The sequence below is a fragment of the Sus scrofa genome, chromosome 11 (genome assembly GCF_000003025.6).
Source record: "Sus scrofa isolate TJ Tabasco breed Duroc chromosome 11, Sscrofa11.1, whole genome shotgun sequence".
In the NCBI taxonomy this organism is placed as follows: Eukaryota; Metazoa; Chordata; class Mammalia; order Artiodactyla; family Suidae; genus Sus; species Sus scrofa.
Genome location: NC_010453.5, coordinates 16,770,118 through 16,790,943, shown reverse-complemented (window position 1 = coordinate 16,790,943; position 20,826 = coordinate 16,770,118). Strand labels below are relative to the sequence as shown.

The window sequence follows — 20,826 nt, the reverse complement described above, 5'->3', positions numbered from 1 at the left end:
TGGGAGAGAATGTTAATTTGCTCAGCTCCTACAGCTAAAACACCTTCACAGAAATGTTCCAAAAATGAAATAAGCCATATGTAAAATACCTAACATCCTGACAGTAATTTTCCTTCGTGCACGTTAGTTTCCTTCCTTCAGCCTCTCCGACCCCCATTAATTTACTCTGTATGTAACTGTCAAACCCCAAAGACAACGAGCTCCTCTGGGTCCCCAGGACCTGGGACAGCACCCTGGCACTCAGATGGCCATGTGTGTCTGGTAAAAGAACACTCGCCAAGGACAAATGGAGAGCGAGTCCAGCGGGAACGTGGCGCTCCTCCCTCGAGAAATAGCTCGTTTTCCCTGAACGGTCCTTGGAGACACCCCATGATTTACTTAATGTGCAAGTGGATCATAGCCAGTTATAGGGGAGAACCCTATCCAGGGTCACTAAGCAGAGAGGCCAGCGTCAGGACCCAGTTTTAAATTTAATAGCCAAACCCACAGCATATGGAAGTACCCAGGCCAGGGACTGAATCCTAGCTGTGGCAACTGCTGGTTCTCTTAACGCACTGCACCCAGCAAGAGATCAAACTTGTGCCTCTGCAGCAACCCCAGCCACAGCAGTCAGATTCTTAACCCACTGTGCCATAGCAGGAACTCCTAAGTTCTTAAAGCATGTAACATGTGCAAGTCATTGATAGGAGTTTTTATTTAGCCCATATTATGGGGCCTGTATTTTTACTATTTTCAATATACAGAGAAGAAAATCGAGGCTATGCAACTTAAGTACTTAGCCCAAGGCCACTTTCCTAACAAGTGACAGAGCCAGAATCCAAACCCAGATCTGCCTGGTTTCAGAGCCGATGCCCCTCACCGCCAAGAGACACTGCCTCCTGCCCAGTGGCTGCTGTGAAGGGCAGGGCATGGCTCACCTGCAGCCACCTTCCTGCCCTCCTTCAGCTGGTTGGCCACGTGTTTGGGCAGCATGGCGTACAGCAAGGCTTCTGTTTTCTTCTTCTCTATGGCCAGGTGCTTGGAGAGGACCCGCAGCTCCTCCTTCTTCCTCTCCAGCTGGTTGGACAGCTCCATCTCTGCCAGGCGCTGCTGGTTCAGGAGGATGAGGTCCCTGGTGGTGTCGTGGGGGGCGATGTCGGAGAGGTGCATCTGACGCTCCTCCAGCTCACGCAGGCTGCGGAGCTTGGGGGAGCACAGGTACACCATGCACCGTGTGGACTCCATCCAGATCATCTGGCCTTTTCCCCATGGAGAGAAACGGACAAAACATCATGTCACCAGCAGGCAGTGACACAGCGCACCAGACCATCACCCGCACAACGCACAGCCTTCTCCAGGGCATGTCCCATTCCCTCCCTTCTGGCTGAATGCCATGAAAAGTTATCCAGACTGTCTCCACGGACTCCCCGCCCCCTCTCTCCAAAACAGCACACTCTATGGCTGCTTTTCTTTTTTCCCCATTTCGTAAAAGTATAGTTGACTTAGAATGTCATGTCAATTTCTGCTGTGCAGCCAAGTAACCCAGTCATATATATTTTTTTCTCAAACCATCTTCCATCATGGTCTAACCCAAGAGACTGGATGTAGTTCCGTGTGCTATACAGTAGGATCTCATTGCTTATCCTTTGTAAATGTAACCATTTGCAACTACCAACCCAACTCTCAGACCATCCCTCTCCTTCTCCCTCCCCCTTGGCAACCACAAGTCTGTGAGTCTGTTTCATAGAATATTTTACGTTCCATGTGTAAGTGATATCATACGGCATTTGTCTTTCTCTTTCTGACTTTGAGAATTTCTCCGCTTCAATCCATGTTGCTCCAAATGGCATTACTTTGCTTTTTTAAGACTGAGTAGTATTCCATTGTTTATATGTACCACCTCCTCTTAATCCATTCATCTGTCAATGGATATTTAGGTTATTTTCATAAATCCACAGCTGCCTTTCTTGCTCTTCATGGCCTCCAAACAACCTCCCCTAACACAAGTCTATCTTTTCCTCATTCAGCCTGTCTGTTTTTAGAGACTCTTAGGTGAACCCTCCTTCCTGGAATCTCTCTTCTGGGGACTCTCCTGACACTGCTTTTACTCAGATTCCCGCTACCTCCTCCAACTTGCTGTCTAGGACTCTGACTTGTTCCTTAGATGCTGCTATTCCCCAGGTTGTGTTACTTTAGCATTCCTCACCTGCACCCCACTCCATGCTGACAGTCAATCTGAATTTACAAGGAATCCTTGCTCCCTGGACTCAAGATGCGTATTACTTTTCAAAATGTTTATAATCGGAGTTCCCATTGTGGCTCAGTGGTTAATGAATCTCACTAGGAACCATGAGGTTGCGGGTTCAATCCCTGGCCTCATTCTTTGGGTTAAGGATCCGGCATTGCCATGAGCTGTGGTGTAGGTTGCAGACTCAGATCCTGAGTGGCTGTGGTTGTGGTGTGGGCTGGCAGCTACAGCTCCGATTAGACCCCTAGCCTGGGAACCTCCATATGCTATGGGTGCAGCCCTAGGAAAGGGGAGAAGACAAAAGTTAATGATCTTATAAAAGCCGTAGCCATTCACTCCAAAAAAAGGAAAAAAGTGAGAGAAAATAATCACCCATAATCATAGATAATGACAATACTTTAAGGTAAACATTTTTACCAGAAAAATGGGATTATCAGAATTTTGTCATCTGAATTTTTCATGTATACTCTAGGTGTTAATGGGGATGTGCATTATTGTGCTAGCTACCTTCATGACTACTGTATTTCACTTCAGGAATAAGCTGCCATTGATTATATCTTTTTATTGTTCAACATTGCATTGAACAAGTTTGAAGCATGTCATTGTGCATAAGTGTGGCTGTTAAAGGACATATTCTCAGACAAAAATGCTCATTTTAAAGATTTAAAAATATATATTGCCAAATTGCCCTCTAAATGGGGATGATTTCCATTCCAACAACGACTTTTTAAATTACTATTAGGTAATACATGGATGTCTGCTAAAGAACCCACTGCAAATCTCATTAATTTTATTACATGCGTTTTTAGTTCCTACCATGAGCCAACCACACTGTTCTAGGCGTGGAGGATACAACAGAGACTCAACCTGACAAAGCTGCCCTCTTTTCTTAGGCAACTGGGTCACGAAGCTGTGATTAAGCAAGAAAGCTAGTAATTACCCAAATGTTTTTCTACCCCTACCTCTAGTCACCAATTTCTCTCTCCAGGATCTCCTGAATCTGTTCCCCAATCACTACTCCAGAGCCCCTGGTAGACTGCATTCAGCACCCAAAAGGTTTGACCTGCTCCCCAGAGGCAGCCACCCCCCTCAACCTTCCACACTGACTTCCCTGCACTGGTCCATCCTTCACATGTGTCCAGAAGGATAATTCTAAATCTCCAACCTGATCACGGTAGATACTTAAACATGTTTCCCACTACATCAGAGCTCAGTCTCCCATCACTCCCTGCTACGATGCACGCAGGTTCCCAGAACGTTTCATCTTCCTCTCCGATGTCTCTATGGCTCTGCCTGCATTTATGCATAAAACACCTAATAGTCTAATAGAAAGCTCAAAATATGTGCCCCCTTATGCCACATCCAGAAATTAACTCAAAATAGATCAAAGATATAAGAACTAAAACTTCTAGAAGAAAACACTGGAGAAAAGCTTCATGACACCAGATTTGGCAGTGATTTCTGGGACATGACACCAAAACACAGGCAGCAACAAAAACAGGTAAACTGAACTTCATCAAAATTGAAGACTTCTGTGAATCAATAGAGGGGAAAAGGCAATTCACAGAGTGGGAGAAAAGATTTGCAACTCATAAGGGGTTAATATCCAGAATAAATGAGATCCTACAACAACAACAAAAACCTGATTGAAAAGCAAGCAAAGGATTTGAATAGATACTTCTACAAAGATCTACAAGTGGCCAAAAAGCACATGAAAGATGCCCCACATGACTAATCATGAGGGAAATGCAAATTAAAACCACAGTGAGATGCTGCTTCACACCCATTAGGATACCTACTGTCAAAACAGGATAACAAATGTTCATGAGGATGTGGAGAAATTAGAACCCTTGTTGACTATTGGGAATGTAAAATGGTGCAGCAGCTATGGAAAATAGTATGGCAGTCACTCAATAAACTAAAAAGAGAATGACGCTATGATCCAGCAATTCCTCTTTGGGATATAGGCTCAAATGTCTCAGTGAAACACTGGTGCTCCCATCTTCATAGCAGCATTTACTCCCAATGGCCAAAAAGTGGAAGCAATGCAAACGTACACTGGCAGATGAATGGACAAGTACAGTGTAGTGTATACATCCAGCGGAATCCTCTAATACACTGATAACTCAGCCTTAAGAAGGAAGGACATTCTGACAAATGCTACACCATGGATAAACTTTGTGACTGTCTTCAAAGGACCAACACTGTATGGCTCCACTTCTCTGAGGCACCTAATTCAGTCAGATTGAGAGACAAAGCAGAACGGTGCCTGCCAGGGGCTGGGGGAGGGGAAAATGAGGAGCTGGTGTTTAATGGGCATAGCGCTTCAGTCTGGCAGGCTGATAAAGTTCCGCAGATGGATGGTGGTGAGGATGGCACAAGAACATGAATGTACTTGTCACTCCTGAACCCAAAAATGGTTAAAATGAAATGGAAACAAAACCAAAATGTGGGCCCTATGAAGAGTAGGTCAGATGATCCTGTTGCTACAGAAAGGGCAGGTCATCACATGAATACAAACAGTCCCATCTGCCTTCTAGACATTTGGGTAACAGAGGCCAGGATGTCCTCATCACAGGAAGATAATTGGAGCACTTACGTCTAAAGCAGACATAGTTGAGGACAGAGCCGGACAGACCAGGTCAAGTGGGGTGGGGGGACACTGCTCTCGATCTCGTCCCCCACTTTTATCCATCTTTGGCAGAGGAGATGAGAAAGCCCTTCTTCCCTCGCTGTCCAACCTCCCGGCCGCGGGGAGCGGGGGAGGGGCGGGTCCTACCTCGGAGCTTGAGCGGCGGCCGGCTCCTCCCTGCTTCCGGCAACCTTTCCCCTCGCGCCTTCAGGACAAACGGGCTGTTGATGAACTGGCAGATGCTGAAAATGTCGAAGGCGACTGGGGGATGGACGATGGAGAAGTACGTGTCTAATCGAATCTTCGGGGTTCGGAGTCCCGGGATGTACTTCTGAATATTCACTCCGGCTTGTTTGACCCGCAGCTACCGCGGAGGGGACACACGAGTGTGAGACCGTGGAAGAGACAGCAACCTGCACCTTGCACTCTCCCCTGGACATAGCGTCTGGCTGTGCCCTGTGACTCACCGGGGGGAAGGGCCAGCCATGGAATACATGCCTATTTTTCGTTTTTGTTTTTTTGCTATTTCTTTGGGCCGCTCCCGCGGCATATGGAGGTTCCCAGGCTAGGGGTCAAATTGGAGCTGTAGCCACCGGCCTACGCCAGAGCCACAGCAACACGGGATCCGAGCCGCGTCTGCAACCTACACCACAGCTCACGGCAACCCCAGATCCTTAACCCACTGAGCAAGGGCAGGGACCGAACCCGCAACCTCATGGTTCCTAGTCGGATTCGTTAACCACTGCGCCATGACGGGAACTCCAACATGCCTATTTTTAAAATCAAATCTGCAAGAAACCTCCAAAAGGGCAAAGCGCCCGGGAGTGCCCAGTGGTGCAGCATTTCTCCAACAATAGAGCGGTTAAAGCTGTCAGTGGGCATGACAGTCCTTCCCTTGCTTGAGTCCTGTCTTTCTGTCATGGGCTCTGGCTCTGTCCGTCTCTCTTGGGAATTAATGAGTACAAACTAGAATATCCGATAGCTTGGATCTGACATCCAGGCCTGGGTGAAGAAGTCTGTCAAGAAGGGCGACAGACTGTTGTCTTCAAGGGACACACAGAAGGAGAAAAACAAAATGCGTGTCCTTCCCATAAAAAGTCCAATGTCAGCCCAGGCTGCCCAGGAGTGTTCAATTGACCTTCGTTCTGTCAAGCTATAGACATCAGTCTAACCTGATGGAATAAGTGTCAATAAACTTACTGTTTCTATGCCCAAAATTTAAAAAGAAAAGGAGTGTTTGAGTCGATCAGAATTTTAAATATTAACAGTAACGACAATATCATCCTCAGGACATTGGGAAAAGCCATAGAGAACATAGCTCCATAGTTCCTTAGCGGTTTCATATCAGGGTGTGTGATTTCCTCTGAGATCATAAATTCTCTGCAAGCAGAGATGCCCCTCAAGGAAACATCATCGAATCTGTGTCCAGCATCCACTGGCAGGTGATGTTAACACCTCCACATAAACATCTGAGAAAATCACAACCGCTGATGCCTGTTGACAATTTTTGGACCACACTTAGTTTGCCTGACTGCCCTTGAAATGCGTTCATGATGAATTCAGTTGACACATCTTATCCAACGACATTGATAATGACCACACTCAGGCCACCATCCATCACACCTCCCACAGAAGAGTGGCATCCATGGGCACAGGTCTGTCCCCCACCTTCAAGATACAGAAGGAGAAGCTTGGTGGAACGGAGCCATCCAGGGTGGCCACAAGGATGAGGCGTGGTCACATTTAGAAGTCCACCCTGCCACTGCTACTGTGTTCTTTTGTCTCTGGGTGCAGTGATTTTAGAGTCAAACCCTTTTTCTCTAACGGGGAACTCCCTCAAGCCCTAGCTAGTTCAAACCGCTTGGCACTGCTCCCTTCCAAACCCATCAAAAAGAGGTGGCATTCTGGTCTCTGGAGGATGCTGCATTGAAAAGGAAGGCAGTGGTCCTGGCAGGCTAAGTCCTAGTCTCCCAAACCCTGGGTCCTCCACGGGGACGAGAAAGTCCCCACCAGCCCCTGAAGGCGACACAACAGACTGCCCTCCCAGAGGGTCCCCAGCCGAGGCTACAGAGGGAAAGGCCTAGTCCTAGTCTCCCAAACCCTGGGTCCTCCACGGGGACGAGGAAGTCCCCACCAGCCCCTGAAGGCAACACAACAGACTGCCCTCCCAGCGGGTCCCCAGCCGAGGCTACAGAGGGAAAGGCCTCTTACTGACGCATCAAACACAAGGTGGAAGGGGAAAGCATTGCAGAAAGTTCTCTCTTCAATCCAAAGCCGCTCCGGATAAATCGGTTCAAAGGTGTTCCTGAGATGCCCTGGGTGGAGGAAAAGGAGACCTGTGAACAGGCAGCTCAGGCCACCAACCCACAAGTGTCCCAAATGTTTCCCAGGCAAAGCGCGGTCCCTGAGCTTGAGCACAAACTCCCTCGGCGTCTCCAGATGGCCACGGCGATTCTTCTTCCAAATTAAAACAAACAGAAAACATGCTACCAGGTTGAGAAGCCCCCCCCCCCCCGCCCCCTGCCAAGTTTCTGCCCGGCCGCTGAAGAGCTGCTGGGCCAATTGAGTGTGTCTCGCTGTGAAAACAGGGCCCGCATTGAAACGCTGACAGCCAGACAATGAGCTCGCCGAGCAGAGCGTGCGCGCCCGGCCCCGCGTCAGGGACATTTGCCATGGAGCTTTGGAGACTGACAGTTTTGGGTGGCACATGAAAATGTAACCAACAGCCCTATTTGGCAGGAGGTAGGGATTCGAAATGGAGCCTTTTTGATATGAAAATCTCCTAGACAAAGGATGTCAATTGCATGTTTGACTTGCTTGCCATGGCTGGAGGGACTCAAAATGCAGTCCTTTGAGCCCTGCAGACCTGCCCCCAGACACATGTCATCATGACCCAGGGGGCATGACAGGGCGTTCCCAGTGGGCCAGAGCCCCAACTATGACCCGAGTCCTAGGTACCGATCATGAAAGCAGCTCAGGGCCACAGGGGCACCTTTGAGAGCCTGGTGCCTTCATCTCGCAGATGGAAGACCGAGGACTTTATTCACGGGGATCAGGCTCCCCACGGACAGAGCCAGCAATCTGCTTGCCTGGCTCTTGATTCAGTGTCCTTCACACGCCTGGACACCAGAATTCTTATCCCTAGACTTCCAGGCCAGAAATGCATGCCAGCCCAGAAGGCCTGAGGAGCTGTGCAAAACTCACTCTTCTTCCTAATATGCCGCTCAAACTCCTTCTCAACACAGTCGGCAGCAGGGGCCCATTCCCGTCCCCTCGCAGCGGCATCCCCTGATGACAGCGGAGACTGCGGCTCTGTGTCACCCCCAGCACAAGTCGAAGGGCAGAAAGGAAGGCAAGCTGCAGTCTGATATTTTAAAGTTAAAAACCATGCCTGCCAAACCTCAGACATCAGTGACACCCTAATTATTGAGGACTTTGCCCAATCGGGTGCACAGAGCTGACTTCCTGCTTTGAGGGTCAAGGTTGGGAGAAGGGCCCACTCACTTTTTCCAAACATGACAATGCGTCTCACAACTTCCCAGCGGGACTTCTTCACAGGGCAAACGGAGACACTCAAATACTTCTCTTTCATCCGAAGGAAAGCTGCCTCCAGCGCCTGCAGATGGTGGGAAGGAAGCAGAGATGTCTGGTCACGTGACTGGAGATGCCTGAGCCCCATTTGCGGTAAAGGGGGCAGAGGAACAGTGAGGTCACTCAAGGTCAATTTTAGCAAGACGTCATCAGCCCCAAGGTTGTTACCCAATTAATTCTCATGCTGTTTCTCCACCAAAGACAGTAAGAACTTTACAAAATCTCAGGAGGGGGCTGGCAGGAAAATCATGCAGGAACAGCTTCTCTCCCTGTAGTTGAAGATTGTGTAGTGAACAGACGCTGAGGTGGGCTTTGAGTGCTCTGTGATATAATAAACACTGCTCCGGGAATCGGAGACCTCCGTGGACACAGCCGTGTACCTAATAGACGCGGCATGTAAACAGATAATGTCACTCTGCAGGCTGCTATGGAGACAGCCAACCAGGCTTGCGAGCTGATTCCAGACCCCAGACTGGCCCCGGCTGCAGAAGTGGGCAGTGACGACTTGAAAGTGGGCCTTTCAAGGTCCTTTCACATCATATGAGAATTGCAAAATAAGCCGCCAGATGACTTGACTTTCAAGGCCTAAATGTATCAAGCTAAAGTCCAATCCAGAGAGCCTCCTGATTCTTAGCCAAATGGCCTTACCCCAGTGGTTCTCAACCAACAGTGACTTTGTCTCCTACCCTGGGGATACTTAGCAATGCCTGGAGACATTTTTGATTGTCCCAGCTGGGGCGGGGGAGAGTTGGGTGCTGCTAGCATCTAATGAGTAGACAAGGGATGCCGTTAACATGCGCACGTCAGCCTATCATCGCAGAGATTATCTGGTCCAAAATGTCAACAGTGCTGACGGTGAGAAACCCTGCCCGACTCCCTTACTCCAGGGATTGATTTCTTTGCATATTGTTCCAAGACTGGTTGCTCCGCCAGGAGGAACTGTGCTTTCTGCAGACACAGCAAACCCTGTACCTCTTGGTCTCTCTGGCTGTCCTTTGGCTTTGCCCTTCTCATCTGTCTGTGTGACTTCTGTACAATCAAAAACACAACGTGCTCCTTCTTTGCTGTCCTCTCCTCCTCCTGATGCACGTCAAGGATCTCCAAGGTCACATCAACGTCAAAGAAGTCTTTGGCCACAGCCTCAATGATACCTGCAGCAGAAGGATACCTACGGGTGAGGGGTGGCAATAGGCAGCTGTGGCAGCAAAAGACACAAAATAATCAATCAAGTTCTACAACTTTGGACAAACATTTCAGAATTCACCAAGCCCAGGCTCTGCATCAAGACAGGCAGCTTATGACAAATGAAGAGATTAAAAAGAAATAACTTAAAGGCAGAGACTTACAGAACTAGATACTAAATATATCCCTGCCTCTTTGATTTCTAGTTTAGCACCTATTTATTTTTTTCAGGAAGGCATTCAATTCATTAAACTCTGGAGGTAGCATAAGTAAAATTCAATTGTCAAAGCCTTAAAGAATCGTGTTTTTATAAGTGGTCCCCTGGGAATCTATCCCAGGCTTCTAATCTGAAACACGGGGAAAGCGCGCATGAAGATTCTCATGAGAGCACGGTCTGCAATAGCAAAAGAATGGTATCAACTCAAAGTTCAATGATAGGGGACTAGTTAATCACAATACAGAAAATGATGAGTCATTCACTATGGGGGTTTTATAGACTCTGAAAGCATGAAAGGATGCTTTTTCTATAATGCTGAATGCAAAAAAAGATAAAAAAAATACATGCAGAATTATCACAACTATGTAAAAACTCACATATGTTGAACGAAAAATGAAAATTATTCCTTCTCCCAGTTCTTTGGAAACATTTTAAGGCTCAAAGCTTTGGGAGTAATGGTCAAGAGAACAAAAAGTCAGGCTATGCAAGAGATGGAACCTCGACTTCCTACCCATAGCCAGCTATTACTCATTCTTGGGAATTTGTGGGGAAAGACATCCTTACTCTGGAGACCTCACAGCTCTGGGTCAGGTTAAACCAACCACATGCATACCTGGCACGATGTGGCATAGACCACTTCTGTCAGAGTAGTAATGGAGAAGCATCTTCTCATCGGCTGCTCTCTCCACTCGGAACGATGGTGCATTCATCTCCTTATTAAAAGACATAGCACGTTATCCCCAGCAGATGTATAATTTAGCTTTTGAGACTTTGTGAAACAACAGTACTTATTCAATACATCACACAGGACGGTAGCCCGGAGCCCCCTCCAATCACATGAAAATAAAATCTCTCACAGCTTCTACGTCTGTAAGTCAGGAATTTTGTATCATAGCTAATCCCCCAACCAACTCTATATGGCAAGTATTAGCTCCATTGTAAAGAGGAGGAAACTGAGGGTCAGGGAATCTCAGGATAGGCTCATGGCAGAGAAACATCAACCTCAAGTGAGCCTTTCCACCAGCGCTCACTTCTGCCTACACCCCAGCGGGTGACTGACTGCCCCACTTAGCCTGTGACCAAGCGACCATGAGCATATTCAGTCTGAAAAGTCAGAGGCTCAGAGGACTTGGCAAGTGGAGAAAAGCTCATCTCTTATTCTGGAAGGATGATGCCGTCTGTCATGTGACATTGCACATCTGGAAAAGCAAGGATGCATCAGAAGAGATCATCTATCTCCAGAAATAAATGTTGGCATCCAAGCATGTACCATTTCATGGTAGATTATGTCAGGAAATGAGGATAAAGACTTTGCCTGGGGAAATCCCAGAGAGAAGCACATTTCTCACTCAGTTGATTAGCAGGCAGCTTAGCACCCTGGTTCTAACCTTTTGGTCTGAGTGAGAAGAAATTAAGGAGGAAGGTTTCTTCCAAAAATGTTGGTTCTCTACCAAAGTGGCAGTGGTAGTTGGGTTTTGGGGGAGGGTTGGAGAGGGGAATCAGTTAAAATGAAGGTTTTTTTCAAGTACTGATCTTTCCAAAAGCATATAAAGTATATATTTGTGTGTTTACATTTTGACTGAATCTAAAGATTTGAGGCAGCTCATAGAAAAAACATAAAACAAAACTTACTTCAAAAAATTCTATCCAAACCCTACATAGCGAAAAGAAGAATGACAAAAGAGTACAAAAGAGCTAAAATTAAAATCCACAAGCTTTTACTACCATCTCCACTCTCACGTCTCACCCAGCCTAGGCTACCTCCAGACACACTTCTCAAAGTTTATGCTTTTAATGCTTCTGATCAGTGTCTCCAACCCTCTAAATAATAAGATTCTACTTTTTATTTAAATTGAAATAAGGTTTGATAAAAGGGGCATCAGGACAATGGGAAAACAATGAGAAGCCAACCAGAGCATGGTCTTTGGAGCCAGACACACCTGGGGTTGGGTCTCGGCTCAACGACCACCATCTGGGCAACTGGGGACAGTTACCTGACCTTTCTGGACTTCAGTTTCCCCATCTGTATGATGGAAAAAATAAGAATGCCTAATCTTAGGGGTAAGAGGATAAGTCAATGTTTTTCTGTAGCCCAACATCTGTCTCATAATTGGCATTTAAATGAAAGCTAAAAAATAACAAGATTAAAGGCACAACTAAAACCAGAAATGCATGCAAGCCTTAAAGCACTGCCACATTATTCGGGATAGACATGAAGAGAAAATCAGCTTTATCTAACTGTATGTTTGCCTAGAGAAAATCTACCACCTTTTGCTCAGGAGAAGGCATAATCTAGCTATTGGGTATCATTGCATGTATTTTATTTCAGCTTGTAAATGATATTTATATATAATCTCATTATATGAAAAATGTCCTCACTGACCCCAGAGAAGCTCTAGTCTATTGCTTCTCCAGCACTGGTTTTAGCATATGAAGGAATGACTATCAGAGTGAGGTTAGCAGGACTGGGTATAAAAACAATGGACTTGGGACTTCAGAACCTTTATTCTTATCATATCCCTAAGAATGAAGTAATATGGTGAGAACTATCTCTGTAACATAAAAAATAGTTCAGACTTTTATTTAATGGATGGAAGAATATTAGTATCTTTTCTTTAACTGTGACTTAAAATATTGGCCCAATTTTCCAATGAAAGATGTGATATTTAAAAATACCATGGAAAAGTATTTAAGGGGCTTAATTGTATTTCTTTTCATACTAGTTGTAGGGCTTTAGCTAAGCAATGGAAAAGGAAGTTGCCATGTGAATTTTTGTAATTTTAAAACTGGCCATATAGAAAAAAGAGAAGAAAAATAAAGTTATTAATTATGGAATGCCTTTTCTGGAATGATTACAATGCTAGACTTCTTCATGTTGTTGCTTTTTAATCTACACATCACTATGGGAAAACATTTTTTTCCTATTCCTTTTTGTTTGTGTCCCCAATGCCTAAAAACTGCTTGGCCCAGAATAGGTCCTCAATACATGTTTATTAAATAAGTGGAAAAAAAAAAAAATGAGGTCCAGAGAGTGCAAGTAGCTTGCCCAAGATCACACAGCTAGGATGTTGCAGAGCTGATCAGACAGCATGGTAGGCCCCTCTGACCCCATAACCAAGGCCCCCTTCACTCCCTCTCTTCCTCAGTAGTTCAGTTGATAACAGGACAGCCTGGAATGGTCATCCTACTTGAAGTCAACAAGTCTCTGAGGCTTGCTTGCATTCCTTAACTGAAAAATGGAGAAAATAACCATTTTCCCATTTAACACCTAGAAGGTACATCATAGTTCAAGAGGCACTTCACATCCATAAACCTCTTTTCTCCTTGTGACAATCCTTCAAGGGTAGTTAGGAGCACTCAGTATAGAAATGGTGAAGAAAGAGCTTAGCAAACTGTAAAGGGCCCTAAAAATAAATACTATCTTATATAAAATAAACTACTATGTGCAAAAGCTACGTTGCCTTTTCAATAAAGCATTTTCTTTTTTTTTTTTTCCCCAAGACAAGGGAGTCTGGCCATTTAAATTTCCAATGATCTCTACAAATGAGAAAACCAAGGACTGAACTCCAGAAGGACATATCCCAACAGGGAAATTAGTTTCTTAACACCTCAGACAGTTACTCCGTGGGTTAATCAGAGTTGGATGGTTTCCGATTCTAGCTCTTGGCCCTGTCAAGTCTTTCCTTCTGATACATGAATAAATGAATCTGGCTGCAGAAGCTATTTATCAGCTCCTTCCAGGCCAGGAAACCTGAGAAGAGATTTTGCAAATCCACTGAAACCTCACTGGTTCCCAGCCTTTGTTCCCGTGGTGATCAATCTTCTGGAGTGAATGTCAGATCCACACCAGTCCCCATCAGGACACATCCTCCAGCACAAAGCCAACCTCTCCAGCTTGCCCTTTGCTCACTGCTGGCCAGTTGATAAAAGTGCCCAATAGGTTTGCATCCATTTCTTTCCCCAGAGAATTCAAACTGCTGAACCCAGGTACCAAGGACTCTACAGGCCCCTCGCGACTGCATCCCCTTGGGGGAGGCATCAAGATGGCCTAGAACCACTAGAGGCATCTGCTTCCTCTTAGGGCCACCACATCAGCCCCAGATAGGCTTACCTGATAAGACAGCGCCAGGTAGCTGTGGAGGGCATCTAGGTTTTCAATAAACTCAGTGAGATTTCCTCCCAGTGTCCGTAACATCCTGTCATAGCCAGACATCTTACAGAACTTAAAGAAGTATTCCCCAAAGAGTTTCAGAATGGCTTCCATGGAGACACCTGTGGAACCCAAAACAAAGTCACCTGCCAGGTGTGTGTCCTCATTGGCTCAGTCTTCATTTGTTTCCAAAGGGTTCTGATCCCGGCTGTGTAATGTTACTGAATTCTAAGACTTCACCTTCCTCATCAGTAAAGGCCAATAATACCATCAATATCAGAGGGCCACTTGCATCTAGTAGGTGCTCATTAAACTGGTGAGCCCACCCCCACTCCCAGAATCCTACCCTTGTCTTTTCCATAGCTCCCATGACAGAAATTTTTCTGGAATCCAGAAGGAATTGAAAGGGTTCAAAGCTGTCCTATTCCTGTGACAATCTCTTCTCCCACCTCTAGACATCTTCCAAGACAACTGCGTTTAAGTGGACTGAAAAGCGACCTCAGAAGTACCTAATGACCACAACGAAAAAATAACACCAACACATGTATGTCAATGGACCCCAGAGAAGATACCATATCTTTTCAGTGGCTTCCCTTTCTCTCTCAGCCTCTCCGCACCCTGATCTTCTTTTCAGGGGCAGTTTTTACATCTTTCAGAAAGATTTCTCTGTGTATCCCACTCATATGGACATCTCTCTTCCTAAGCGTCCGAAGTTTCTTTTCTTCTAACTGTATGATCATCCTGAAGGGCGGTGACCTCACTCTGCATGTTTTCTGTGCTGGTAGAAGAGGCGCAGTGTGAATGGGGGCTGCCGCCCCATCTGCTCTGCTGGGCTAGACGGCGGCCCATCATTGTTTTATGGGCGGGCAGCAAGCGTTTTTTAAGAATATTTGAAAGTTCCCGAAACACTCATTAATCGATGTGATTTGACTTGGTGCTTGCCAAAACCTTGTAAGACAGATGATGCTATTATCACGTCCCCTATTTGGCAGGTGAGGCCACTGAGGCTGAGTCACTTTTGTGAACGGGCCCAAAACACCCACAAGGACAGAGGCTGTAACTCTCAATGTGGTGCTGTCTGTGCCACATCCCACAGCCTCTGGAGTGGCAGAGAGACGAAGGGTCTCCCCACGGTAGAGGCTGCTTATGGGATTTCATAACTGACACAGGAGAGAGCACATCTATCGATGCCCCTGGCCTGGCAAGGCAGTGACAGGACATTCTCTTTGTGGTGTGGTGGCTCATGGTAGGTCCTGAGGCTGGGAGAGTCCAGAATACCCAGGTTGATGGGAGACCTGCTGGACTCTTGAAGGTTCTATGATGCCAGGCTGGGTCTAGAAATCACAGGTGGCTTTTCAGGTCTCTTGTGTTCTCCAGAACCAGTTCCTATGGGGGTGGATCTGAGGAGGTCTGGGCACTTTCCAGCCTCCACCTGCTTCTTAAGATGGTCTGAATGGCAGATTCCCTACAGCTCATTGTCCACAGCCAGGCTCTTGGGCGAATCATTGTTCTGGAATCTGAGCCAGAAGAGCGTCCTCGCTGAGCTGGTCTGGTCTCATCAGAGATGAGTTTTTATATCTGCCCCAAATGCTGTGTCTTGTGAATCCAGACAAAGCTTGGGGTAGCAGGGTGGGAAGTGGCAACGGCTTATGCTAATTGCCTCTGTTCAGCTCTCTGCTTGGGGGTCCACCCTGGCTGGATGCAGGCAAGATTGTCTATAACAGCGATCAAGAGCGACCAGCTAACCCCCGAGGGAGCTGAAATAATAAATTCCACTCACGTCTTTGCCAAAGCTGATGAGTCCCTGGGAGAAGAACTCCTGGGAAGTACACAGACAGGTGTGGAGTTCTTTCCTTCCACCCTCCCTTCCTGCTCAATCCAGCTAGTTCAAGCTAAGGAAAAAACCCAGCTTGCTCTGTGTCCCCTAGGCTGGAGTTCCAAGCAGGTGCCTCCCGTTACCTGCAGGAAAGCACAATCCCAGAGGCCCGCTTCTCCCAGGGGCCTCTCCCAGGAGGACTGGCCTGTCTGCAAGCCAAGCCAATTATGTTAAAGTGGGAGCAGCAGCCTCCTGTAAAAAGACTGGCTGCTTGACTTTTAGGTCTATAAACTTATACAAATCCATGGAGCTGCTTGTTCCAGAAGGTGCTTATTTTGTTTCTGGACACCCAGATCTGTTAATAGGAAAGGACCTCTGGCTGAGAAGCTGACTGTTCCTTGAACAAGCATATAAGATTTGGGTGTGGTCTTTCCATCTGGGTTTGGGGCTTCCTCTGGGATTTGTAGTTGAATGCTTGTCTAGCAGAAGATAAAGTTCACTTTTTAAAACCAACACCTTGATACAGCTTCCCCCTCCATTAATTTAGGATTCCATGAGTTTTCTAAGTCACACGGAGTCAGGGAGAGATAGGAAAAAACAACAAAATGCAAGAGAGAACTAAACACAAGTTGTAGATGCCTTAGCATATTTTTGATACTGCAAAGGAGAGCCTATATAGCATGCTTCATATTCTGTTTTCAATGCAGCAAAGAGAAATAAGGAAATACACATCTATGTGCTCATTGGTGCAAAAATAAACACCAAGGACTATGGAGATTGGTTACCTGCAGGGCACTGGGGATGAGGTGGACATGCTAGAACAATTGAGTGTGGGGGATGGACACTTCTGAGCAAAATTTTTTGCACAGTTCTGGTTTGGGGAATCATTAATGATTCATTGACTTAAGATCAATAAGGATGGGGACAATTCTAAAATGGAATACATGCAGAAACAAATTAATAGAATGGTTCTGAATAACTGAATTGCCTAGGGGGGAAAAAGCCCAGTAACATTGGAACTCTCTCATTAGGCTAAAGACAAAACGAACTTTAAACAAATATTTGACTGCGGGAGTAGGCGTCCTTCCCACAGCGGTGTGGGTTAGCAATTCTGAAGTGACTTTCTGAAGACGCAAGGCTTAAATCTATAAGTAAATATGTGGTAGATGATGGAAACCAAGTTTCTCACTGTGCGACAATGAAGTTACAACTACAGAAAGAAAAGGAGAACATGAAACCTGCAGTGTAAATTAGGAAATCTACCATCATAAGACCACAAAACCCATCACAGTTTAGACAGATAGATAGATGGGGGGGTGTGTGTGCTCAGGATTCCTTGGCAAGATGGCAGATTTCAGGGCTGGGGCAATGAAATGATAAAATGAGTTTGTAGCATCTTATTACTCCAGAAAGTAAAGGTGTGATCAATGAGGCCATGACCAAAGGAGATAGAGGCCAGCTTGGAGGGGCTTCCGCTGGCTAAATCTTGGAGGATCTGAACATCAAAATAAGTAACAGTTTACAACTTACTAAATAATAAGCAAGAGTTTGCATGGGGATGGATGGATAGGTAAATAGATAGGGAGAATTCTTCCTTATAGTAGAAATTCAACTAATAAGCATAAAAGGAATGATACGCTTAGAAAGTCACCATTTGACCACCATCATCATTATTCAGACAAGAACCACCAGTGAACACTAGAGGGAGGGGTTGGAGAAGCGACAAGATCTTTACGTGGTCTGAGAGCATCTTCTCTAAAGATACTCATTTCAAAGGGAAGGAAAGAATAACTTGACAGTGGAGAAAGCTGGCAGAGTCCATGTTAACCAAGCAAGGTTAACACCAGTAATGGCGCCCATTGACATAAGACGCCTTCGGATAAGAACGGAATGGGATAAAACGTGGCTCTGGGGTCGTCCCACCAAAAACGCACAACCAAATTGAATCGTGGGAGGATAGCAGATCATCCTGAATTGAGCATGCTGCAAAACAGATGACCAGAATTTTCCAAAGAGATGGATGTTATAAGACACACAGACTCAGGGACTACTTGAGACTGCAAACAAAAAAGAGATGTGACAACTGAGATCAGCCAGAGTTTTCCTTTGTCCTAAAGGGCATCATTGGGAAAACCGGAAAAATCCCAGTCAAATGTGTAAATTAGATAATAGCACCACATCCGCGTTCATTTTCTGAGTTGGATGGTGTTCTGTAGTCACATTAAGAGAACTTGAAGGGATAGGGAGACATCATGTTCTAACCTACCAGCGATTCAGGGGGAGAAAACATTATAGAAGGACAGAGGCAACGTGGTAAAATGGTAACGCTTGGGGAATATGGATGAAGCATGTTTGGGGACTCTTGGTGCTATTCTTACAAACCTCCTGGGAGTTTAAAAGGATGTCAACAGAGAAAGGTTTTGCTGATGGTCCTGCAAAGACCTTGGGAAATCTGATATGAGAAGACCGCATTTGCCCACAGCCAGCTGGGATTCAGCTGCATCCTGGGCCTCCGTAATAGTCTGCATTTTGTTAGGTAGAATCAGGGCTTTCTGATTATGCCTGAAAATGTCTTTATCCCATTAGAGACTCCCACTGAAATAATGGTACAATGATGGGAAACCCGAAATTCCCTTTAAGACTTTGCAGCGAAAACAACCAGGGGGAAAAATAAGGGGCGGAGGAATCAGAGGGATGAAGTGAGATTGGCCAACTGTGAGTAATGATCAAAGCTGGGTCCAGGATAGATAGGTGGGCTTCTGTGTACAATCCTCTTGACATTTGTGTCTGTGAAAAATACTATTAAAAACTGGGGTTTGGGGGAGTTCCTGTTGTGGCTCAGAGGTTACAAACCAGACTAGTATCCACGAGGGTGTGGGTTTGATCTCTGGCCCCACTCAGTGGGTTAAGGATCTGGCGTTGCCATGAGCTGTGGTGTGGGTCGCAGACGCGGCTCAGATCTGGTGTGGCTGTGGCTGTGACATAGGCCGGCAGCTGCAGCTATGATTCAACCCCTATCCTGGGAATGTCCATATGCCATGGATGAGGCCCTAAACAAGAAAAAAAGTATGCTTTTTTTTTTTTTAATGGAGGACTTTTTCGATTGCAGAAACAAAACTGTCACCAAGTGTCCATGCTTGGCTTCTCAGGAGAAGTGCAAAGCCTTCTGAGAAACTTTTCCATGAGGATGATGCATCAAACTTGCTGACTTGGGCTTGGCTCTTTGGCAACACTGGCAAATGTTTACCTCTTGCTGGGTGACCGCTCGAGGGACTGGGAAGAGCAGAGGTGGGCCATGGAGGGCGGGGACACCAGAGCCACAGCCACCCAGCTCGGCCTTCTGGACAAGGGGCCCACTCGGGCTGGACTGCCCATGACCTCTGCCACTGCCCCCCCATCACCTAGAAACAGGCAGCAAGAGCTGGTTTTTAGATGATCCACATGAGGCACCCTGAAAAGCATGTGCTCTTCCAGAAGACAGGGCAGTGCTTGTTAGCCATTTTAGGGAATTTTCCATTGAAAAACTTCCGTCCTAAAGCTTTGGTATCCAAAGGAACAAGCTTCAGGGATCTGGAAAGAACCATCTGCCCAGAGTCCTCTCCTTTTCAGAAGCCACTGCTCCAGCCAGGCATGAGATAGCCAGTGGCAAACTCTTTGTGAGTTGGCTAGAGAGGCGTTGAAGGGAACTCTGTCCAATCTCTTGGGATAGAACAGGATGGAAGATAGGAGAAAAAGAATGTATATAGATCCATGACGAGGTTGCTGTGCTGTACGGCAGACGTTGACACAACACTGTAAATCAACTAGACTTTAATAAAAATAAAATTAAAGGAACAGCTTCCTAGATTGGGAGCACGGGTTGCTAGGAGGAGAGACTCTTAAGAGGGGCGGCTGGGCTCCAGGTGCAGCATCGGTTGATCACGTGATAGAGAAAAAGGAGCCACGAAGTCGATGCAGGCAGCTCAGGGAGAGTTGGAGGGGGGGTCGGGGGGCTGGGTGCTGCTGCCCCGTCTCAGGCCTGGTACAAACTGCCTGCTGCCCCTGGAATGAACTTTGGAACGGAGAAGGCAGCCCAGCGGGGAGCCCGCTGGGTGGGCTCGAGGGAGGGGGCCCTCTTGGGTGAGTACCAGCTCTGCGTTCCGCACTCCGCTCACGTTTCTGGACTTCGTCTGTGTACCACCATCCTCCACCTACAGAGAGATGGGGCCGGTATTGGTGATGTGCTCACCCACGGGGAACTTGCCCCAGCTTGCACTGTGAGGAGACGATACAGCCAGGCGGTGAGCTGGTTCCAAAGCCCGTGCTAGAGACCCCATGCTCCCCAGGCAGCTGCTCCCCCAGCACCCGGGCCCTGGCCTTGGGGTCCGGTCACTGAGGTCCATCTCCATTTTTGGTTGGTCAAATGGCCTGAGTTACAGATTCTTCCTTAGAAGGTCTCAGGAGAGGTCAAATATGCTAAGGCCTGATTTCAGGACTTGGTAAAATTTTATGTCGCTCTTGTTTTTCAAGAGGTAAGCGCCGCGAAGGCTTGTTGGCGTTTGCTGAGAGCTGACTGTTGAAATGCGTTTTACCCCTGGTTTCTTAGCGAGTGAGGTCTAGACGGGCACAGCTGTGCCAAATGGCTGTTGTGTGTTGTTTTGAATTTTGTCACTTCAGATCCCTAATAACCCACTTACACACTAAGTAGGCACTTATTCATGTACAGAACAATTCTTACGCGAGGCTCAACCTGCCATCTGCTCCCATCCTGAATTATGCCAATTAGAAAGCGCAGAGCGGTCTGGAAAAGCCCCAGCAATTGCTGAAAGGTAGAGAAACGGCATTCTGGAGCCCAACTGGAAGGCAGAGCATTAGCTGGTGGTAACTGAACACGCTTTTCTCTTTGTCTAGCGGAAGCATTTGTCTCAATTGACCAGGGCCTTTTGTTAAACAGACGGCCTTCAGGCAGGGCCTTCCTCTCTCTGTTTGATGGGAGGTAGATGAGAGACAGTCAGACAGACAGATATCCAGC

General features: G+C 46.6%; 1 protein-coding gene across 1 annotated transcript in view; it reads right to left on the bottom strand.

Annotated features, from left to right (window-relative positions):
* LOC100625149 (guanylate cyclase soluble subunit beta-2) overlaps positions 1 to 18,631 on the bottom strand; it is a 39,475-nt gene extending 20,844 nt beyond the window's left edge. Inside the window, exons 1-7 of the mRNA XM_021065574.1 lie at positions 13,961 to 18,631; positions 10,463 to 10,562; positions 9,423 to 9,601; positions 8,364 to 8,475; positions 7,071 to 7,174; positions 5,007 to 5,223; positions 918 to 1,238 (exon numbers count right to left, since the gene is read on the bottom strand). Coding sequence (XP_020921233.1) covers positions 918 to 1,238; positions 5,007 to 5,223; positions 7,071 to 7,174; positions 8,364 to 8,475; positions 9,423 to 9,601; positions 10,463 to 10,562; positions 13,961 to 14,113 — 1,186 coding nt within the window. The 5' untranslated portion in view covers positions 14,114 to 18,631. The remainder of the gene's footprint in view (positions 1 to 917; positions 1,239 to 5,006; positions 5,224 to 7,070; positions 7,175 to 8,363; positions 8,476 to 9,422; positions 9,602 to 10,462; positions 10,563 to 13,960) is intronic.